This window comes from Scophthalmus maximus, chromosome 11, assembly GCF_022379125.1.
Source record: "Scophthalmus maximus strain ysfricsl-2021 chromosome 11, ASM2237912v1, whole genome shotgun sequence".
NCBI lineage: Eukaryota > Metazoa > Chordata > Actinopteri > Pleuronectiformes > Scophthalmidae > Scophthalmus > Scophthalmus maximus.
Genome location: NC_061525.1, coordinates 6297984 through 6315356, shown reverse-complemented (window position 1 = coordinate 6315356; position 17373 = coordinate 6297984). Strand labels below are relative to the sequence as shown.

General features: G+C 40.6%; 1 protein-coding gene across 13 annotated transcripts in view; it reads right to left on the bottom strand.

The window, feature by feature from the left end:
* Positions 1-652: 652 nt before the first annotated feature.
* The window catches only part of tyw1 (tRNA-yW synthesizing protein 1 homolog (S. cerevisiae)), a 42324-nt gene continuing 25603 nt past the window's right edge, over positions 653-17373 (bottom strand). The window contains exons 14-20 of one of the 13 annotated variants that reach the window (XR_004789764.1): positions 16452-16562; positions 9008-9175; positions 5234-5311; positions 4984-5084; positions 2884-3078; positions 2613-2772; positions 2194-2325 (exon numbers count right to left, since the gene is read on the bottom strand). Coding sequence is in view for 11 of the 13 variants with exons in the window: in XM_035622543.2 (XP_035478436.1) it covers positions 2104-2325; positions 2973-3078; positions 4984-5084; positions 5234-5311; positions 9008-9175; positions 16452-16562 (786 nt within the window). In the remaining 2 variants the exon portion in view is untranslated. Of the gene's footprint in view, positions 2326-2612; positions 3079-4983; positions 5085-5189; positions 5312-9007; positions 9176-16451; positions 16563-17373 lie in introns of those variants that run through there. The other 12 variants (XM_035622544.2, XM_035622543.2, XR_004789763.1 and 9 more) reach the window with 12 other exon arrangements.

Sequence of the window (17373 nt, the reverse complement as noted above, 5' to 3'; positions counted from 1 at the left end):
ATCCACCCATCACTGGTGTTTTGAAATATATATTTTTAACATGTTCATTTAAAATTTGCATCACAAATTTTTGTATATATTTTTACATTTGTTTGTGTATATAGTGTATATATTTTGTGTGCTTCGTGAAACGTGCTGCTGTGACACCGGAATTTCCCAGCTTGGGATAAATAAAGTAACTATCTATCTATCTATATATATATGTTGTTAGTTTTCTGTACAATGTGTTCATTTGTATTCAGTGGAATTTTTTCCATTCTGACTTGCAAAGTTAAAATTACAAATTCACCTGTCACTAATACCACGAACGTCAGCGCCTGCTGTATAGTTTCCCGTTTCTAAACTAGAAGAGCAGCAGCGTCTGACTAAACGTATGAAGGAGTAACAGGAGGCACTTTACCGTTGTATCACGTGAACTTCTCCTCTGATCTATACTCCTGTTCAATTACAGTCCTCCTGTCGCCTCGAAGTGCAGCCCAGAAAGCTTTCACCAGAATTATTTTGTCTTCAAATGTCAGCTTGCAACTCTGTGGCCAGTATAAAAAGGAAGAGAAAAGAAAAGTGACAATGCAATATTATACAGGAATGCAATATGAAAAATGCGTCGTAATGCCCGTGTGTGCTGCACGTGAATTTCACACACGACAAAGCGGATTTTTCAAAACACATTTATTACAGTGATGTAACCAAAGACCTGCTATTTCCCAACAGGAGATCTGACAAAAGAATATGTTACATGTCTACATTTACATTCAAATACAACAACTCATAATGGACTAAAATATCAGTAACAGCTTTTTTCTCACCTACTGGACTTGAGGAGGAGTACATAACGTGAGTTGGCCCGGCGTGAAGCTGCATCACCACACATACATCGTACGTTTTTCCTGGATGGCGGCTAAACGTGGATTAGTTTGAATGCTGTACATATGTTGTATGTATCTCTGTTTGCAGTGCTGTGTCTATTTAACTAAGAGCTAAATATATACAGACACATTATATGGGCCTCTGGGCTTTGTCTGAGAATATGGTGATCGCATTTCTATTACTGCTTAAAATGTGATTTATTCTCTCTTGAACTGCAACAAGATATAATTGTATAAGATACAGGGCCCTGACCTACTTTATTGTATTAAATATCTGTTATTGGCTTTTTTTTCCCTGAGACTGTAATCCCTACTCTATCAAATGGTTGTGCCCAAAATGTTGCCATATTTTCTAAAACAAAGTACCCAAATAAGTCAAATGCATTAATTATGATGTTTAATCATTTTTTAAATATTGCCCACCTGTTTTAAACTAATCTACAGAAAACATGCCAACAGCTGCAATAATTATTACTATCCAGGCTTGGAGCAGTAAATCCAAGCAAAGCTGACACTGAATTGTATTGTGCAACAGAGACACGTTTGTACTCTGAGGAAAGAACAAAACAAAGAGCAATAAGAAGCCTGTTCGGTGAAGAGACTCTCCCAGTGGAGATGTAGCTGCGATGCTTTTCTCTCGATGCCAACTAAAACACAGCCACTGTCCTAATGAGTGGGTGGAAGAGCAAAAGGTGTCTGGGAAAGATGTGCAACTCCCACGGAAGGACACGGGAAGTGAAAATAGACGTTCGCATGCTAATCGTGTCCCGTGCAACACAGCAGGGCTATGCAAAATATTAGAAATTTGGATGGTGATGTGAATCCACTGCCAGGTTCAACTTAAAAGGTGTGAAACCTCCCCGAGTGCCGTCCGGATGATTATAAAGATCAAAGCCAAAGACATTTACAATAATGACCCGTTCAAAAAGAAAGAGGGAAATATCAAAGAAATATGTACATATATACGAACCAAAAGAAGCACTTAAAGTAAATGCGAAAGGGAATGTCTAGAAAACAGGTGAGAGAGAATTGATTCGACAAATTGAAGAGAAACGAAGAGGGACACAGAGTTTCAGTGTAGAGGAGAACGAGTTTAGCTCCGGACTGTGAAAAGGCCGTCCAGCAAAAATTGTCCACTCAAAGTGTCCAGGAATGAAAACATTGAAGCTCATTTTCTTGCAATAGATATCTGTAACCCCGCTCTGTAGATCCTACCTCTCTCCCTCTCGCTCATCTATCAGCAACCTGAGATGTCTTTGGCTTTGTTGCGTCGTTTGAAGCGCATGTCGGCAGGGTCAAATCCCTGCTCGCAGGCTCCGAACAGAGCCCAGCCTGGAGTCTTGGCCATGTAGTCCAGGGCACAGAAGCTCTGCTGTCCGCCGCTGTCTCCGTGGGCCTGAACCAACTCCTGGAAGCGCTCGTAGTCGATCCACGTCCACCACTCGCCAGCCACCTTGAACTGAGGGCAGAGTGAGAGATACATCGGCTGGCTTTTAAGAGCTGCTCAACAATACCTGGAACAATACCGTTGGATAGGAAAACTACAGACACCGAGGAAAATCTCATTCTTGGCAACCACAGGAAATCCAACTGGAAGTCTCCACAACGTGACACAAGACAGATGCGGCCACTGTTGGTCTTGGATTTATCTCTGATTCATTATGGTGATGAATCATGAAACCTGTTACCATGGCCCATAATGAACAAATGTATGTTTTGTTTAACATTTATAAACTTTATTCATACTGTTCATTTAGTTTTGTATAAATTGTGGGTATCGAAAGTCAGAATTAGGCCAACAGCGGCTGCAGAGCGTCTGGTCTTGGTTTAATGGTTGCAGGTTCACCAACTGCAGCTCCTCCCTTCTCTTCACATCTTCTCTTTCATCAATCACCGCTTCTTACTCCTTCACCCAATTTGCCATCCATCATAGTAAAGAGGAAAAAAGAGTTGGATAAATGGACAGGAGGAGAGCAAGGAGATGAAAAGTGTGTGATTATTAGTGAGAGACACTAACGACCAGAGTAAGAGCAGCTTATGCGCTTGACAGTGAGGGATAAGCCTCCGAGATCATTCTGCCTCTCTCATCCTGCCTGTTTTCCAAACCATTGCGGGGTGGTGAAGAACGTGACCTCTACTTTCCCAGCACTCAGCAGCGCTCAGCTGAAACAACGGCAGGTTTCCCCTTGTTGTCTGCAGAAGGTGGGAGAGACTGAGAAGAGACGGAGACGAAAGCAAAGCAGTGAACCTTTCTTTCGGCTGAAGTCTAATCAGAATTTTTAAAAATACTTCATTGATCCCCGGGGGAAACGTTAATACATGTGCATTCCGTGCAATTATTATTTCCATCCATCCTTCATAATACAGAATACACAACAGTTAAGGTAGTCACTGCACGGTTGAGAACAGTTGCAACAGTTGAATTGGTTATTGCAAATAGACGGGTGTGGATAAATTGTGATTCATCATGGTCAGTCCAGAGTTATGCCTTGTCTGAGGAGTTGTAATGTCCACAGGCAGGAAGACTTTTAGTACTGTTAATGGGCCTGTGTGGCAAAGTATGATCTTTAAATGGTCCTGTATGACTTGAACTCGCTCATGAGTATAGTTTTTGAGATTTTCTCTCTTTTTTTGATAAGCTGTAACTGGATGCAAAATGTTTCACTAGGGACGACTCTTGTGCTTTTAGCTCTCTGCATTTAACATTTAAAAGCTCTTTCAGGTTCATGGCTGCTTTGGCCCGACCCCCTTATGTGCACAGGGGCTCGGTGTTTAAAAATACTCAGCCTTATACCAAACTGCTTCTACTACTGTAATTAACACAACAGGAGGGGGAGGCCAACATTACATCACTGATGCTCTGAGAAAAGACAGCAACTCAAAATGACAAAATGTACAGATGAAGGACTACCATTTATTTGCCCAGTTAAAGACTTTGCTGGCCCACTGTGGGAGTAAGGCCACAAAACGTTTCAATGTTTAGCCTTCAGACAGCCCGTGCCTGCCTCAGCCATTAGAGATAAGCCACCATTGCATTGAGGCCTGAGAAGAGGAAGATTAAAGCAGCGTCTCACGGAAGTTAATGTTTCTGGTAACGAGAAGGGATGATATTTGTTGAGCCTGCATTTCGGCAAACAATTTCAGTCTCTAAGCAACAAAGCGAAGCTGTGCTTTATGGGAAGAGAACAAAATGGCCTGTTGCTTATTTACAAAAAGCGACTTTGCTGCGGATCACTGAGGATGCTGAGGACAGCTTCTTCACTGAGCACCACAGGAGGGGCTTTCATGTCGGGGCAAATGCCAATGAGCTGTACAGTGCTTTCATACAAATCTCTTGTGCTCTCTTTGATGGAGAAAAAAATAAAGTCAGTGCCTGAAAGGCAGACATTTATAAATAAAGTGATGCACACCATGTCTGTGTGTATGGGAATAAAAATGCCGTCCCTGTCTGCGTTAAAAGGAATAGTATTTTTTACTCACAGCAAATTGAGTCATTTTAGACAAATCCAACTTATGTGTTGTCATCTCATCTTTCAACATATTTTGTGGCACACATTTAGAGCAAGCCACCGAAATAAACATCACATTGTACAGACCTCTGGCGACAAGACTTTCACATATACCATCTACTTGTAACTGCAATGCAGGCTAAATGAATTCAAGAACTATTTCAAATTATAGGTCAGCAAGGTGGTGGGGAGAATGGCTGCAAATCCATCACAGGCAGCGGATACATTTAAAAAAAAAAAAATGTCTCAGACAGATGTAGGTGGTTTCTTTAGACATCTGTGTACACGCTGTGGTATCAGCTAATGATCAAGAATCAAGAGCTTGTTGTTCGCCTGTAAGTAAACCAGTCCAGCAGCTAATGCCAGAGAAGTAAACCAGAAGCGTATTCACAGACTGACTGGAGGTGCAGGGTCCATTAAAAAACTTAAGAAGGGAGTATCTCTGAAGAGCGGCCAGGCTGTTGAATGGGTCTGTGTCACAGAGGCGTTTGACAGCATCTCTCCACGTTAAGAGATTTTGTTTATATTTACACTAACAAATATTAGAAAAACAGTTATGTTCTTTAGCTTTAGTTTCCATATCTGGTGTGACTATCGTAAGCAATCACCTCGGATTAAAGGATGCGTGAGCTCTTATTTTGCAATAACAGGTCGTCTTCCTGTTCCTCTCATTCTGCTGACATGATCTGAAGGCAGGAAAAAGTCCAGCCTGTGTAGATAGTTAGTGAGCTTGTTGAGTGAAGCACTTGAAAGAGTTGTAATGTACAGTTACTCGACTACAGGTACTAAACACTGTATCTGTGTGTAGGCTCACCAGCACAGTAGGTAAGTTAAAAGAGACAGTTTTGTTTTCCTTACAGTGATCTGTAAGTCTTCAAATCTTTGATGGAGATCGGGAGGTTCGTCTGAATTGTGTAGATCTGTTTTTTCTTCACACTGTTGCTTGACAGAAAGGGAACCCGAGGTGGATGGAAAATAAGAGGGAAAAAAGATGGGGGTGGAGAGAGAGGGTGGTAGAGAAAGTCGACGGGAGATGAGAGAAGCAGAGATGCAGATACAGGGAGAAATGGGTATCAATGGGAGTATACCAGGGATTAAAAAGAAACTAATGATGACTCACACACACCTCTGATGTCTTTTTAAGGACCACATCAAACAGTGACATCATCCGTCTGGAACTAACGTCCAAGTGTGCACGCATGGCTGATGTGCTTTCCTGTGATGTGTCTCAAACTCTGCTGTTATGCAACTTAACGTTAAAACCTGGAGGACTTCATCCTCTGTATTCCTCTTCCTGCCGAGTCTGAGACGATCAGGATGCTGAAGACACTTATAACATCAGAATCTGCGTTCCCTGACACAACCTAAAAATGCCTCCAGTTTCCCAAACTCTGCTGGATTATTGATGACCGCCCAAAGACAGCAGCGTGCTGGCACACACGCATCTGTAAACATTTCCAGGTGCACAGGGAGGCAGTCACCCTGAAGGTTCCAGTTTTTCATTAAGCTTTCATTTTCTTCCTACTCTCAATTTCTGTGTCCTCGTTTTAGTTCTATTCTTATGGCGATACACCAAAGTTTTTTTTTGTAGTTTTGATCCATGGACTCATTGGCTGATTCGAAAAAAACGCACTTGATTGCAATCATTCTGCAAAATCTAAATTAATAACTACACATGAATTGGTAATTAGAAGTAGAGATGTTCACAGACTGTTTTTTGGGGGTTTTGCAAATTTCAATTAGATTGTTCTTGTGGTTGTGTTCCAGTTCATGAAAGAAAGAGACAAAGAAACAATATTTAATGTGAATAAAGCACATTCAGTAATTAATCAAGTAATTCAATCCAGTATATTGCATTGGTATAGGAATACATTCCTTACATTTTACTAACTGGGCATCCATTGTTTTATTTATTATCTCTATTAACATGGGTTAAAAGCCACTTGCGGGGAATGACTAAATTTTCATTACACAATCTCTTGATTTCACATATACGGTGAATAGCTTAAACAACAGGCCTCAATTGTTCATAGTCATTTTTGCTCAAACTTCATCTTTGCTTTAGGCTTTCAGTGATGTCTTCAACATCGGGCCATTTGACTTCTGTACTTGAATTAACCTCACACTCGTCACTCTCTTCTGCTCTCACCAGCCATGATGAAGACCAGTCTTGATAGTCAGTAGTCAAAGTAATCTTTGTTCTAGTTTGTTTTAACTGAGATAAACTCAATACAATTTCTCCATGGAAATGTAATTAACAAGTGTGTGTGTGTGTACTTCTTGGTCACACTGGAAACACAAAATTGCATTTGTGCCCCGATACAGTCTTCAGGTGAACATGTATTTTTATTTGGATACAGAGAAACAGAGATCAACACTGTGGGGAAAGATAAAATGAGGTACAGTGTGTGTGTGTGTGTGTGTGTGTGTGTGTGTGTGTGTGTGTGTGTGTGTGTGTGTGTGTGTGTGTGTGTGTGTGTGTGTGTGTGTGTGTGTGTGTGTGTGTGTGTGTGTGTTTAAAAATGTTTTTTTCTTGAAAAAGCTCCTTACATGTGCTTAAAAAGCCTGAAAGGATGAGTGTGTGAGTGCAAAACACTGTTCATACTTCTCACGGTGGCTCAGCCTCAGCTATTAGTCAACAGGCAGATAGATTCAGCCTCAGAGCATCAAGCACTAATACTGCAATCTGCGTGACTGAGCGCAGGAAGTGTAAAGAGATGGAAAGAATGTGTGTTAAGAAACACTGTCAGTTATGTGTGTGTTTGTGTGTGTGTGTGTGTGTGTGTGTGTGTGTGTGTGAAAATATTAAGAAACACTGACAGCTGTAGGCGAGAAGGTGCAAATAAATTGGTCTAAGGTGTCTAAAGTACTCACACAAATGGCCACAGTTATATTTGTGTAGGTGAGAGAATGATGATGATGATGATGAAAAGAATTGGAAATAATGAGGAAAAATAGAGAATTTATCTGTTTTTTTAACCCTTTTTTTTAAGAACGCATGTTTGTGTGTGTCATCACCAAGAAGGTAATGATAAAACAACTTCACTCATATGATACCTGCAACATAAGATTCGTGCTCCCAACTTCCTGTTTGAAGTGGTTCTTGATCTTGACTTGATACCAATGAACTGTGGTTTCTTGTGACTTTAAAATCTGTGATTGCTCAGTACCATCTTATGAGAAGACCTGAAATAATAATTTCACTGTGTAGTAAAAAAAAAACTTGTCTATTAAACGATAACTATTATGTGCTTTCTTTCTCTCTCCTGTTATATTATATATAGGTGAATAAATCTGTTTGTAGTCCCATGAAAACAAAGATCCATTAAATAACAAACTAAGGCGGATAAGAGTGAATGGATAAATAAATAGTGATAACACATGAAGCACACCATCTTTATATGCTTCATGTGTTATCACTGTGTTTGTGAAGGCGGGTGTGTGTGCAAGATAAGGAGGTGTGGGTGCTCTATTCCATCAGAGAGAGCAATTAATCGTCATTCATTAATTATTGACATTATTACAGACAGTTGCCTTTGGTAGAACCCACCACTGACTGGGGCTTTGTGGAGCAATGAGCCTCTGCCAGAGTAAACCACTCTGATACCCACATATTTTCGAAAGGAGGGCAGACAGAAGAATAGATTATATAAAAAATACAAAAACAAAACACAGATTTAAAAACTAGTGATTTTACAACCTGTCTGGAAAATGGAGACCGATAATGTGTGTGTGATTGTGTCTAAAAAGAACTGCTGTAGAATCCCAACTGATGCAAAGAGGGTCACCAGGTACACATTATTCATTGTTGTGTGAAGGCATACTAATGGAGTATCCACTGTCAGGGTCCACTGATAACACTGATAACAACAGAAATGCTAATTGGCAAAAAAACAGCAGTGGCCAGTAAGCTGCACCTGATGAATATTCAGCAGACTGTGTGCACCTAATGAACATATATACATTTCTTACTACATTATACACTGGAACTTGTTTGACACCAAAACTACTTTTAGATTTAGTTATGCTGATCTAGTAGATGGAGACAGTAAGCTATGGTCCAGAAAGATAACTCCTTTGATGAAAATCTATTTGTTGTGTCCAAATGAGTAATTAAGCCAATTATTTAATTTATTCATTTTTTATTTATCCAGAATTATTGATCATTTCCCCCACTTAAACGTTTTGTCAACAAAATGTGAGAAAATACAGGAAAATAATAGATTATTTTATCACAATTTCCAAGAGGACAATGTCAAATTGCTGGTTCTATGAGGCCAACAGTCCAAAGTTTGCAGTTACTAACACAGTGGACTAAGGACATTCTAATATTCACATTTGAGAAGCTCAAACCAATTAATTCTGGTTTAACAAAAAAACGATTACTATGATTGTTCTCTGATACATAGAAAAAAATAAACATGCACCTCATACGCCCAAAATGGAAAAAACATATTTTGTGAATGATTTTAAACCCAAAAGAATAATTTTTAATATTATTAACACGTGTTTGTGCTATTTCAGTTTCAGCAGGTACTAGGGCTAAAAGTGTTCATTGTGTGTAATTGTAAAAACTGCACATGTGGTATGTTTTCGTGGCTGTGTATGACCCACCTGAAGCAGAGTTCTTACCTTGGTGTGTGCGATGAGCAAACAGTTGGAGTGCTCATGCTCACAGGCGATCTCATACTGAGGCAACATGTCAGCGAGCTGCTGGACGAAGACGACCACCTCCTGGTGCCAGGGGACGTTAGCCATGGTCAGAGTGCTGGCAGAGCTTTCCCCACAGTACGTCACCCCCTGGACACACAGCAGAACATGATCAGAACTTCACAATGTATTGATCGAAGAAAATAAGCAACCCTGCAAGAACAAGATAAAAAACTTCTACTATATAATCTTTTGCTAAATCTTTGTCTCCACAAGCCCGTACTGGATTTGTGGGTCTAATATTGTGAAAACATTACCCTGCTCCTTGTAATAATTCATAAATAAATAAAAGGGATGCCTCTACTTTTTATTTAGTCTGGGGTTTAAAGAGAATTAAAAAACACTTCATACACAGCTACAGCTGCTGATTATCACCAGTACACTTTTGAGCTGACATACAATTTCCCAAAACGACTATTGCGGGAAATGGAAGAAGTGAAAAACCATCTGGCCTTTGCTTCAAAAATCAATCAAAATGGCAGGCTGAATACTAGGTGTTTTCCGATCAATAGTGGCCAATCTGTGCTGTGGTTACAAGTGATGAGTAGGGAGAGACCAACAGCTCCGTCTGCCACAGGCCAACTATTGATGAGTAGGGCTGAGGGCAGGAAGGTGTGAGGGAGCCATGAAGGGAGTGTGCGTCATTAGTGGAGCTCCTGAGTTGCACATCCAATATATATAGAAAAGATGGCAGATACAACTGGTTTAACAATCTGCAACTGAGCAGGATTCAGCAAGTTGGGAAGAGTGAGAAGATTAAATATGCACTATAAATGTGTAATTATTTCTATTAACATGAACATCTTATATGGTTAAAAAGATGAAAGCAAATTCTTTTTTAATTTGTCATCTCAGAACTCTCATTTACTTATTTTTTTGATATTGTTAAAACCGTTTCATTAGTTAGAGATGATGAAAAGTCCCTCGGGACATCCCAGAGACGTATTCAAACAATCTCCTGGACTCTGAACTCGGGTCAGGTAAACAGTTCTGAGCACTGAAAAAAAATACATGCTTGGGTAAGATGAAACACCAAACGTTTCGCCAATTCACATGAGCCTTTTTCATAAATCTAATAGCCGAATTTACACCCATAAAACAGAGATCCGTCTCAGACATATAAACTTTATTCTCCTCTGTGACATTGCAAAAGACATTCTTACAACTCATCTCTTTCTCCGACTGGCCTGGCTATTGCCAGACGGCCATTCACATCTATTCGAGCCTGTCCACTGAACAGCCATAGGGGATCTCCGACTCTGGTTGTGAACTATGTCCTAATGGGCTTCTTGCGAATTCACCCTTACAAAGAAATCTAATGCTGCTCTTTACTCTTTAGGGCTTGAGTTTTGAGGCAGAAAAAGGGTGCAGCCGGGGGTAAAACAGGGCGGGATGTCGGGCAGAATTTATGAAGGACCTTGGTGTTATCAGACTTGCCGGGAGGACGTCTGAATAACTATCCAGGTCTCTGTATATATCACCAGGAAAGGGCAAGGCAGGAGGAGGGAGCAGGAGGAGATGGGAAAAGATCTTTGAGATATACGCAGGGAATGATCGCACCATATCACTGGGGAAATTATGAGAAAGTGGGAGAGACAGAGGCAAAGAGTGAGAACACCACCTGTTTACAAATAATTTACGCCTTTTGACTTTAATGGAAATCATAAATGCTGATCTTCAAGGCCCCACTCACTGTGTATCACCAAATTTATCTCGACATTTACACACTTGCCCATACCCATCTCACTCTCTCTATGTCCTTCCTCGGTGAGTGAGGGAACAGTGGCAGGTAAAGTGCTACTGATGCTGCACTGAGATGATAAATCACACATTGGACAACAATTGGACAGCAGATGGAAAATCGCACAAGCAGAATGTTTCGCGCCGCATAAGATGATGGGGTAATAATTAATGGGTCAACAACAAAGGTCTTGCTGCTGGCGACGGTGGACACGCACAGACCCGTGAAATACATCATGTTCACAGAATCCACACTTCATCTTGATCAAATGCATGGACAATACTCATGTCTACTTAGTATATAAAGATAGGTGGAAAAATTATAAAATCTAGATGCTCCCATAGAAGCGAGAAGCATTTTCCTGGCATGGTGGTCACTTTCAGAGTCCCATGAAAAATTTCAAATCTGAGTCTCTTCCAGTATGACCATGCCTACCTCCACAGGGCAGATTAATGTGAATAATGTGAATCCATGTGCTATGGTCTCGCCAAGGAGCACTGGTGTTCTTCTTCTGGTAGCTTATGGTGGCCCAACACCTTGTCAAGACACATTGTGTGTTTTTTTTTCCATTTGTTGCCCATCTTACTAGTAACTTTAGAAAAATATAATTGTCCCATTTCTGCATATAACACTGAGCCGTTATGTTCTGAATCACCTGTCTGTAATCTCTCATTAAACTCTTTTCTCGCTTGTCCCCTGAGTTTCACTTAAGACCAAAGATGAATCGATTTAACTCTCAGTTATAGACCCCGAAGTCTGGAATAATATAATCTTACATTACTGCCTTGCTGAGAATATTTTTACAACTCTGCTTTTCCTGATTGCCAAGTGTGTTGTCTAACTGGTCTGACCATGGTTTTCAAAGGCAATCTACATCCAATTATTTTTAGATTATTTTACTGTGATTTTCACTGTCCTGAAGATCAAAATTTGAGACAATTAAATACTTAAAGACGGAGATAAATCATTACTTATTTGGCTTAGACCATCTATGCAAACCCCCCCATATGTTCAACATACATCACACTTTAAGGTTACATATATCATGACTGACATGTTGGGATCTGTGGAATATTAGATAATGGTTTGTGTAGAGAAAAGACACGTTCATCCCCTCCACAAAATAAGTCAAGAGCTTTTCTTCTCTCTTTGAGTGTTAACAGCAACCTGTGCATGAAAAAAGAGGAAAATATGTGTGTAGCTTTATTAGATTAATATCAACTTTCCTGTGTCAAGCACACAGACACATTTGATGGGTAACTCTCATTACCTGTCCAAACCAATGTGCTCTGCTGCCTTGTTAGTGTTGCACTTCCTCCAATATAATGAAATGCCATGTGGTGATGGATCAATACACACTCCTACGTGACATCTTTAATAGAAAATCCAGCAAAGTCTCAGGGGACAACTTTGTTTCAGAAGTGTGTTTTACATCCATTAACAGCACAGAACCCCCCCCCCCCCCCACACACACACACACACTATAATGCTTGAAACAAATTGTTGATTACTTAAGTAGTCGTAAAAACACAAGTAGGTTACATTTGTTTAACGCAGAGGAAAGAGAGCGTAGATATAGAGATGCGAATCCTTAAACTGTCACACAGCTGGTCCAATTTATTTTTGCACAGATGGTAAAAAAATAGCTTTGACATTTACGACACATGACAAACTTGAGTGCAAGAACAGATTTGAACAGAGGGCAGAAAAGGACGGAGTGAAGTGGAATTACATAAGCTGAGCATGGCTGCGTCATTACACGACAGCGTGTAGTCAAAAGAGTTGGTCTGTATGCTCGTATTCAGACTGTTCTCTCAATGAACTGTCCCTTGCAGTGATGTAAAAGTGGCTCCAACCTCTCAGCGGTAGATGCTGAATAAGGAGGTCAGACTGGTGATATCAAGTGTGCTTTACAACAACAAAGTCTTTGTTATGGTAATTTATAAATGTTAGTCCAAAATGAATGCTCATAACAAACCTGCACCACCCAACCAACTCCTTATCAAATCAGGGGATAACTAGACGATAACTCGGGCTAAGTGTCTATTGTTTCATATTACGGTTTACCGTCCATTATATATATATACACTGTATATATAATAGATGCAGGTAGGAGAAGTCAACAGAAACAAACATGGAGGAGAGTGACCATGACACTGAATGGAGTAATTCTGAACAGGAAAAGGACTCCATGACAAAATGAGAATCTAATACTCAAAAGATCCCCCACAACACCGACCTCTTTTATCATCTGCACAAGAATCCTGTCAAACAGAGTCTCTGTGGACGAGAGTCACAAATGTGCAGTCGAGCGCTCAAAACAAACCCCAAACTCAAGACGTTGCAAGAGGCTTTTGGACACGACATAGTATATATCACGGAATCAGGAAGACGGAAGAAATTACAGCTGCCGTCGTAAATGATTTCTGCAAATTCAGGGCCCCAAATTACGCATTCCAGACAGAGGATGTGTTACTATAGGTATCATTCGGATATGAAACGGCCGCCATGTATGATTTTGGTCATATTGGACAGCCATAATCCCCAACATCAGATTGTGTCTGCCCATCCCAACATCAAAGTGACAAAACCACTCACTGCAATGTTGCCCAGCACCAGACTGTGTTGGGCGGTCAACAGCTCAAATAGAACTGGGTCCTATTAAGGTATTAAGGTCAGTTTAGGTATATGTCCTGCTTACATTGGGAGCCTACAGTTAATACAATTTTTTTGAACCCAAAAAGATTTGCAAAGAAAATAAAATCATTCCCCGAACCACAGCAGGATTTATTGTATACTTCCTGTGGAAAAACACCCATGAATGGATGAAAAGTGACAAGAAAGCACAGAGTGTAACTCCGTTTACACAGAGACACAAGGTGATTATTAAGAAGAAAGTGAGCTTCTTAGTTATTCTTTTTAATTTTTTAATTTTTTTTTATATAGGAGCTTACTGACAGGTCAGCAAGACTGCTAAAACACATTAGGGAGAAATGAATAATGTGTTCTCAAACACAACCAAAGACACAAAACCCCGCTTGACCTTACTGCAGGAATCCCTCGTTAGAGCACCAGCTTCCTTACCTCATTATTTAAAGAGAAAACAAGTAAAAACTTGTGTAAATGTAAGTATGAATGTGGCTGTCAGTCTCTGTTTGTACTGCGATGAACTGGATGATTTGTGTGACTGTTGGCAAAAGCTCTTTTCTAATCAAATCAGTCAGGTCGACCGACTGGTGCATTTCTAGTTTCTTTTACTGCTCTCCCTAGACACTTAACCCCCAAATGCCCCTATCTTCTGCTGGTCAACAGATAAGACTTGCACTTGTACTGGGCAGTTCCCAGGTGTGACAATGTGCAAACTGTGAGGAGGCTGCTGATAAAAAAAAAAAAAATAGATCATGCAGCTCAGTAAACACAGCCTGGATAAATGAAGGTTAAAGAAAGTAATAGCTGCATGGGAGCAGTGAGCTCCCAGCGGAGGGACTCCTGCTGCGAAGTAGTGTAGGAATGAGGTGTGCTCTGGATTATGAATGAGAGGCGGTGGGGATGAATTCCCATGTGGGGGCTTCGAGTGGCAAGAGATGCATCACATATCCCAACCTTGTCTGTGGGAAGCCCTACACCTGTTCTTCTGCGTTTATTGCAGGGCGATTAGGATGTGGGACTTGCATAATGGGTTTGTGTATGCATGTGTAAGGGGGAGGCACGATGAGGCCTGACAAATGAGCAGGTCGTGTGCTCAAACCAAAAACTTGCAGCCCTGGTGTACAACTGAATCTCAATTTTGGTTGACATTCAAGGATGGGGCTCTCTCTAATCTCTGCTATCTGAGGTGGAGAAAATTAACGACGCAGGCCTAATTTTTTACAGTCCAGGCACCTTTTAAAATGAAGAGAGGATAAACTGCACCACACAGCAAAGTCCAGTAGTTTTTACTGTAAAGAGGGATAATACATAAAAAAAACAACAACAAAAGTTCCTCTTCTTTTTCCCTATGAGACCATATATCAACAGGCTCAGCAACTACTGCATATATGAAGAAATGCATTCTCTTAATGACCAAAGCTCACTCAGACAAGCACCCCATAATTGAAAAACCGTGTCAGACCTGCCACATAAAAATTAATAGTCAAACTGCAGCATGTTGAAAGCTGTGGCAAAAAATAGATTGACACAATGGAATCATAATGACAGTAACACCAGGCAGAGAAGCAAACGATGTTGCAGTATGATGACACGTCCGAAGCATTAAGGCTGGGAGGAAAGCTAAAAGTGACTGAGATTAGAGCACAAATTGAATATTAATTATACTCATGAATAAAACCATTAAATTTGACAACAATTATATATGATTAAGAAATAATTTACTGCCACCAGTTGTGGCGTTAACATTGACAAATGCAAAAAGAAACTGTTGCAAAAGGAACAATTTACAGTCATTTCAACTGTGTCTTTGGAGTAGATTATTATCTGAGATTAAGCCTTCGTTATAGAATTTCTGCCATGGATGAGTTTTTTTCTGGACCAGATTCCCTGTTTTCATGTGTCCTGTTATGTCAGGGATGCTGCTTGCAGGTATTTCCCCCCAAAACCTTTGAGCTGACATAACAAAGACACTGTGCTCTGAAAGCTTTGCAGAGACGCAGCCCCCTTCCAGACAGTGTAACATGATAAAAAGGAAAGGTGCAGTACACTCACAGGTCCAAAATAATCATAGACTAGTAGAGCGAAATAAGTCAAAGAGGCTTTGAACTTGACCTTCTTAATCTCAGTGAAAGATGTGTGGTTCAACTCTGATGAAGATGGTTCCACCATATACCGGCAGGAAGAGCCGGTACAGTCTGTTACTACTACAACTACTTCTGCTGCTATTATTACTGGGATCATACCTTGACGTGTGACAGACTGAATAATGAACACAGACTCAGGCGAGCTTGTTACTATGACAACCGTGGCTCAGACCCCCACCAGGTGCTCCCTCCCAAACTATTAATACCTCCTCCGCCAAATGGCCGGCATAAGGTCGATGTGGTGCACAGCCCACCATCCCTGTGAATTATGACACTTTTCCAGTGACATATATTTGGACGCAGATTGCGGTTCCATAAAAACTGCAGGGTGTTAGCATAACAGCAGTGTTAGCGTTTGGCACAGAATAAATATAGATGTCATATCGGTGTCTGTGCGGCTGGCCTTGTCCTTGGGTAGGGGTGGATTAAGTCAGTCGCTCAGTGACTCAGAATAAAACGGCAATCTCACCAAGTAACACTCTCACACATAAATTCACCTGCATGCAAAGGACCTAGAGCTTTGAATTACTTCTTGATTCCTGGTGAGAGGAATCAAGATGTGTGATATGATTTGTCCCCTTGATGAATAAACCGGTTGAAGTGCCACATGTCCATTTGGTTTTTTAGGAAACCCGTTAGCTGAGGAGCAAGTGTGACAGGCACTGATGTAGAAGGGTTTTCTCCAGAGAAAAATAAAGGAAAAACAGAGACTCGGAGAGAGAAACAAAAAAGACAAAGAGGGCTATTACATCGTGAAAATTACTGAAATATAAGACAATAACCGAGAGGGGAAGGAGAAAACTAAAATAAATTACATGCTGTTGAACCCTACCTTGACCTCAATGAAGTCCGGCTGGCCCAAAGCAATGAGCTCCGAGTAGGCCTGCATCTCCTCCACGTTCCAGGCCTTCACCAGCGTCAATCTGTACACCGTCCTCTGTCTCTGGACGGAGAAGACAGGGGGTTGGGATTAATGGAAGGTTGTTACAATGTGTCACATTTTTGATGCATCATAATGAAGGTTTTCCTCTTATTAAAACCACATTCAATTAAGACAATTTCATGTTTTTAATGATAAACTATATGGTTCAGATACCATAAAAGTGAACTCATAAAACTTGATGCAAATGGTGTTCAACAGCTTGATATTTCTCAGTGTTTCTTATGATTCTGACAACTGGTGCTTGCAACAAAACTGCATACATTAAGGATTTCCAAAGCCAGTCGGAGCTGTGAGGGAACCAGGCCCATTCCAAGCATTTGTTTTGCATGGAATATGATCTACTACTGTATGTTAACACCTTTACTAGTTCCACTTCAAATAGTGTGTTTACTCCAGGTACACCAACTGTCATTGAGGTTCCATTGTGCAGCCACAACATACTGGAAATCCACAACATTGTTAGCGCGAGTGATGTGAACAGAGGGGGAACTGACGGCTACCCCAAATAAATGAAGAGCAACCACCAGGTCCAAATAAGAAAGCATATGCAAGGTGTGTGCAAAGAACTATATTGATTTAATCTGAAGTTTTTATTAAGTTCATAAATGTGACTGAACTCTGGGGACTTTCTTCCTACCCAGATTTGGGGGGGTTCCTCAAATTATTGTTTCCTTGCTACCACGATAGACCCACACTGACAAAGATTATGGGACCCTAGGCTATATTTTTGAGTGTAATTTTATTCAGCTATCAGTATAATGTAAGTTGAATTCAGGCCTATAAATGAAAATCTCATTGGACTATGTAGTGG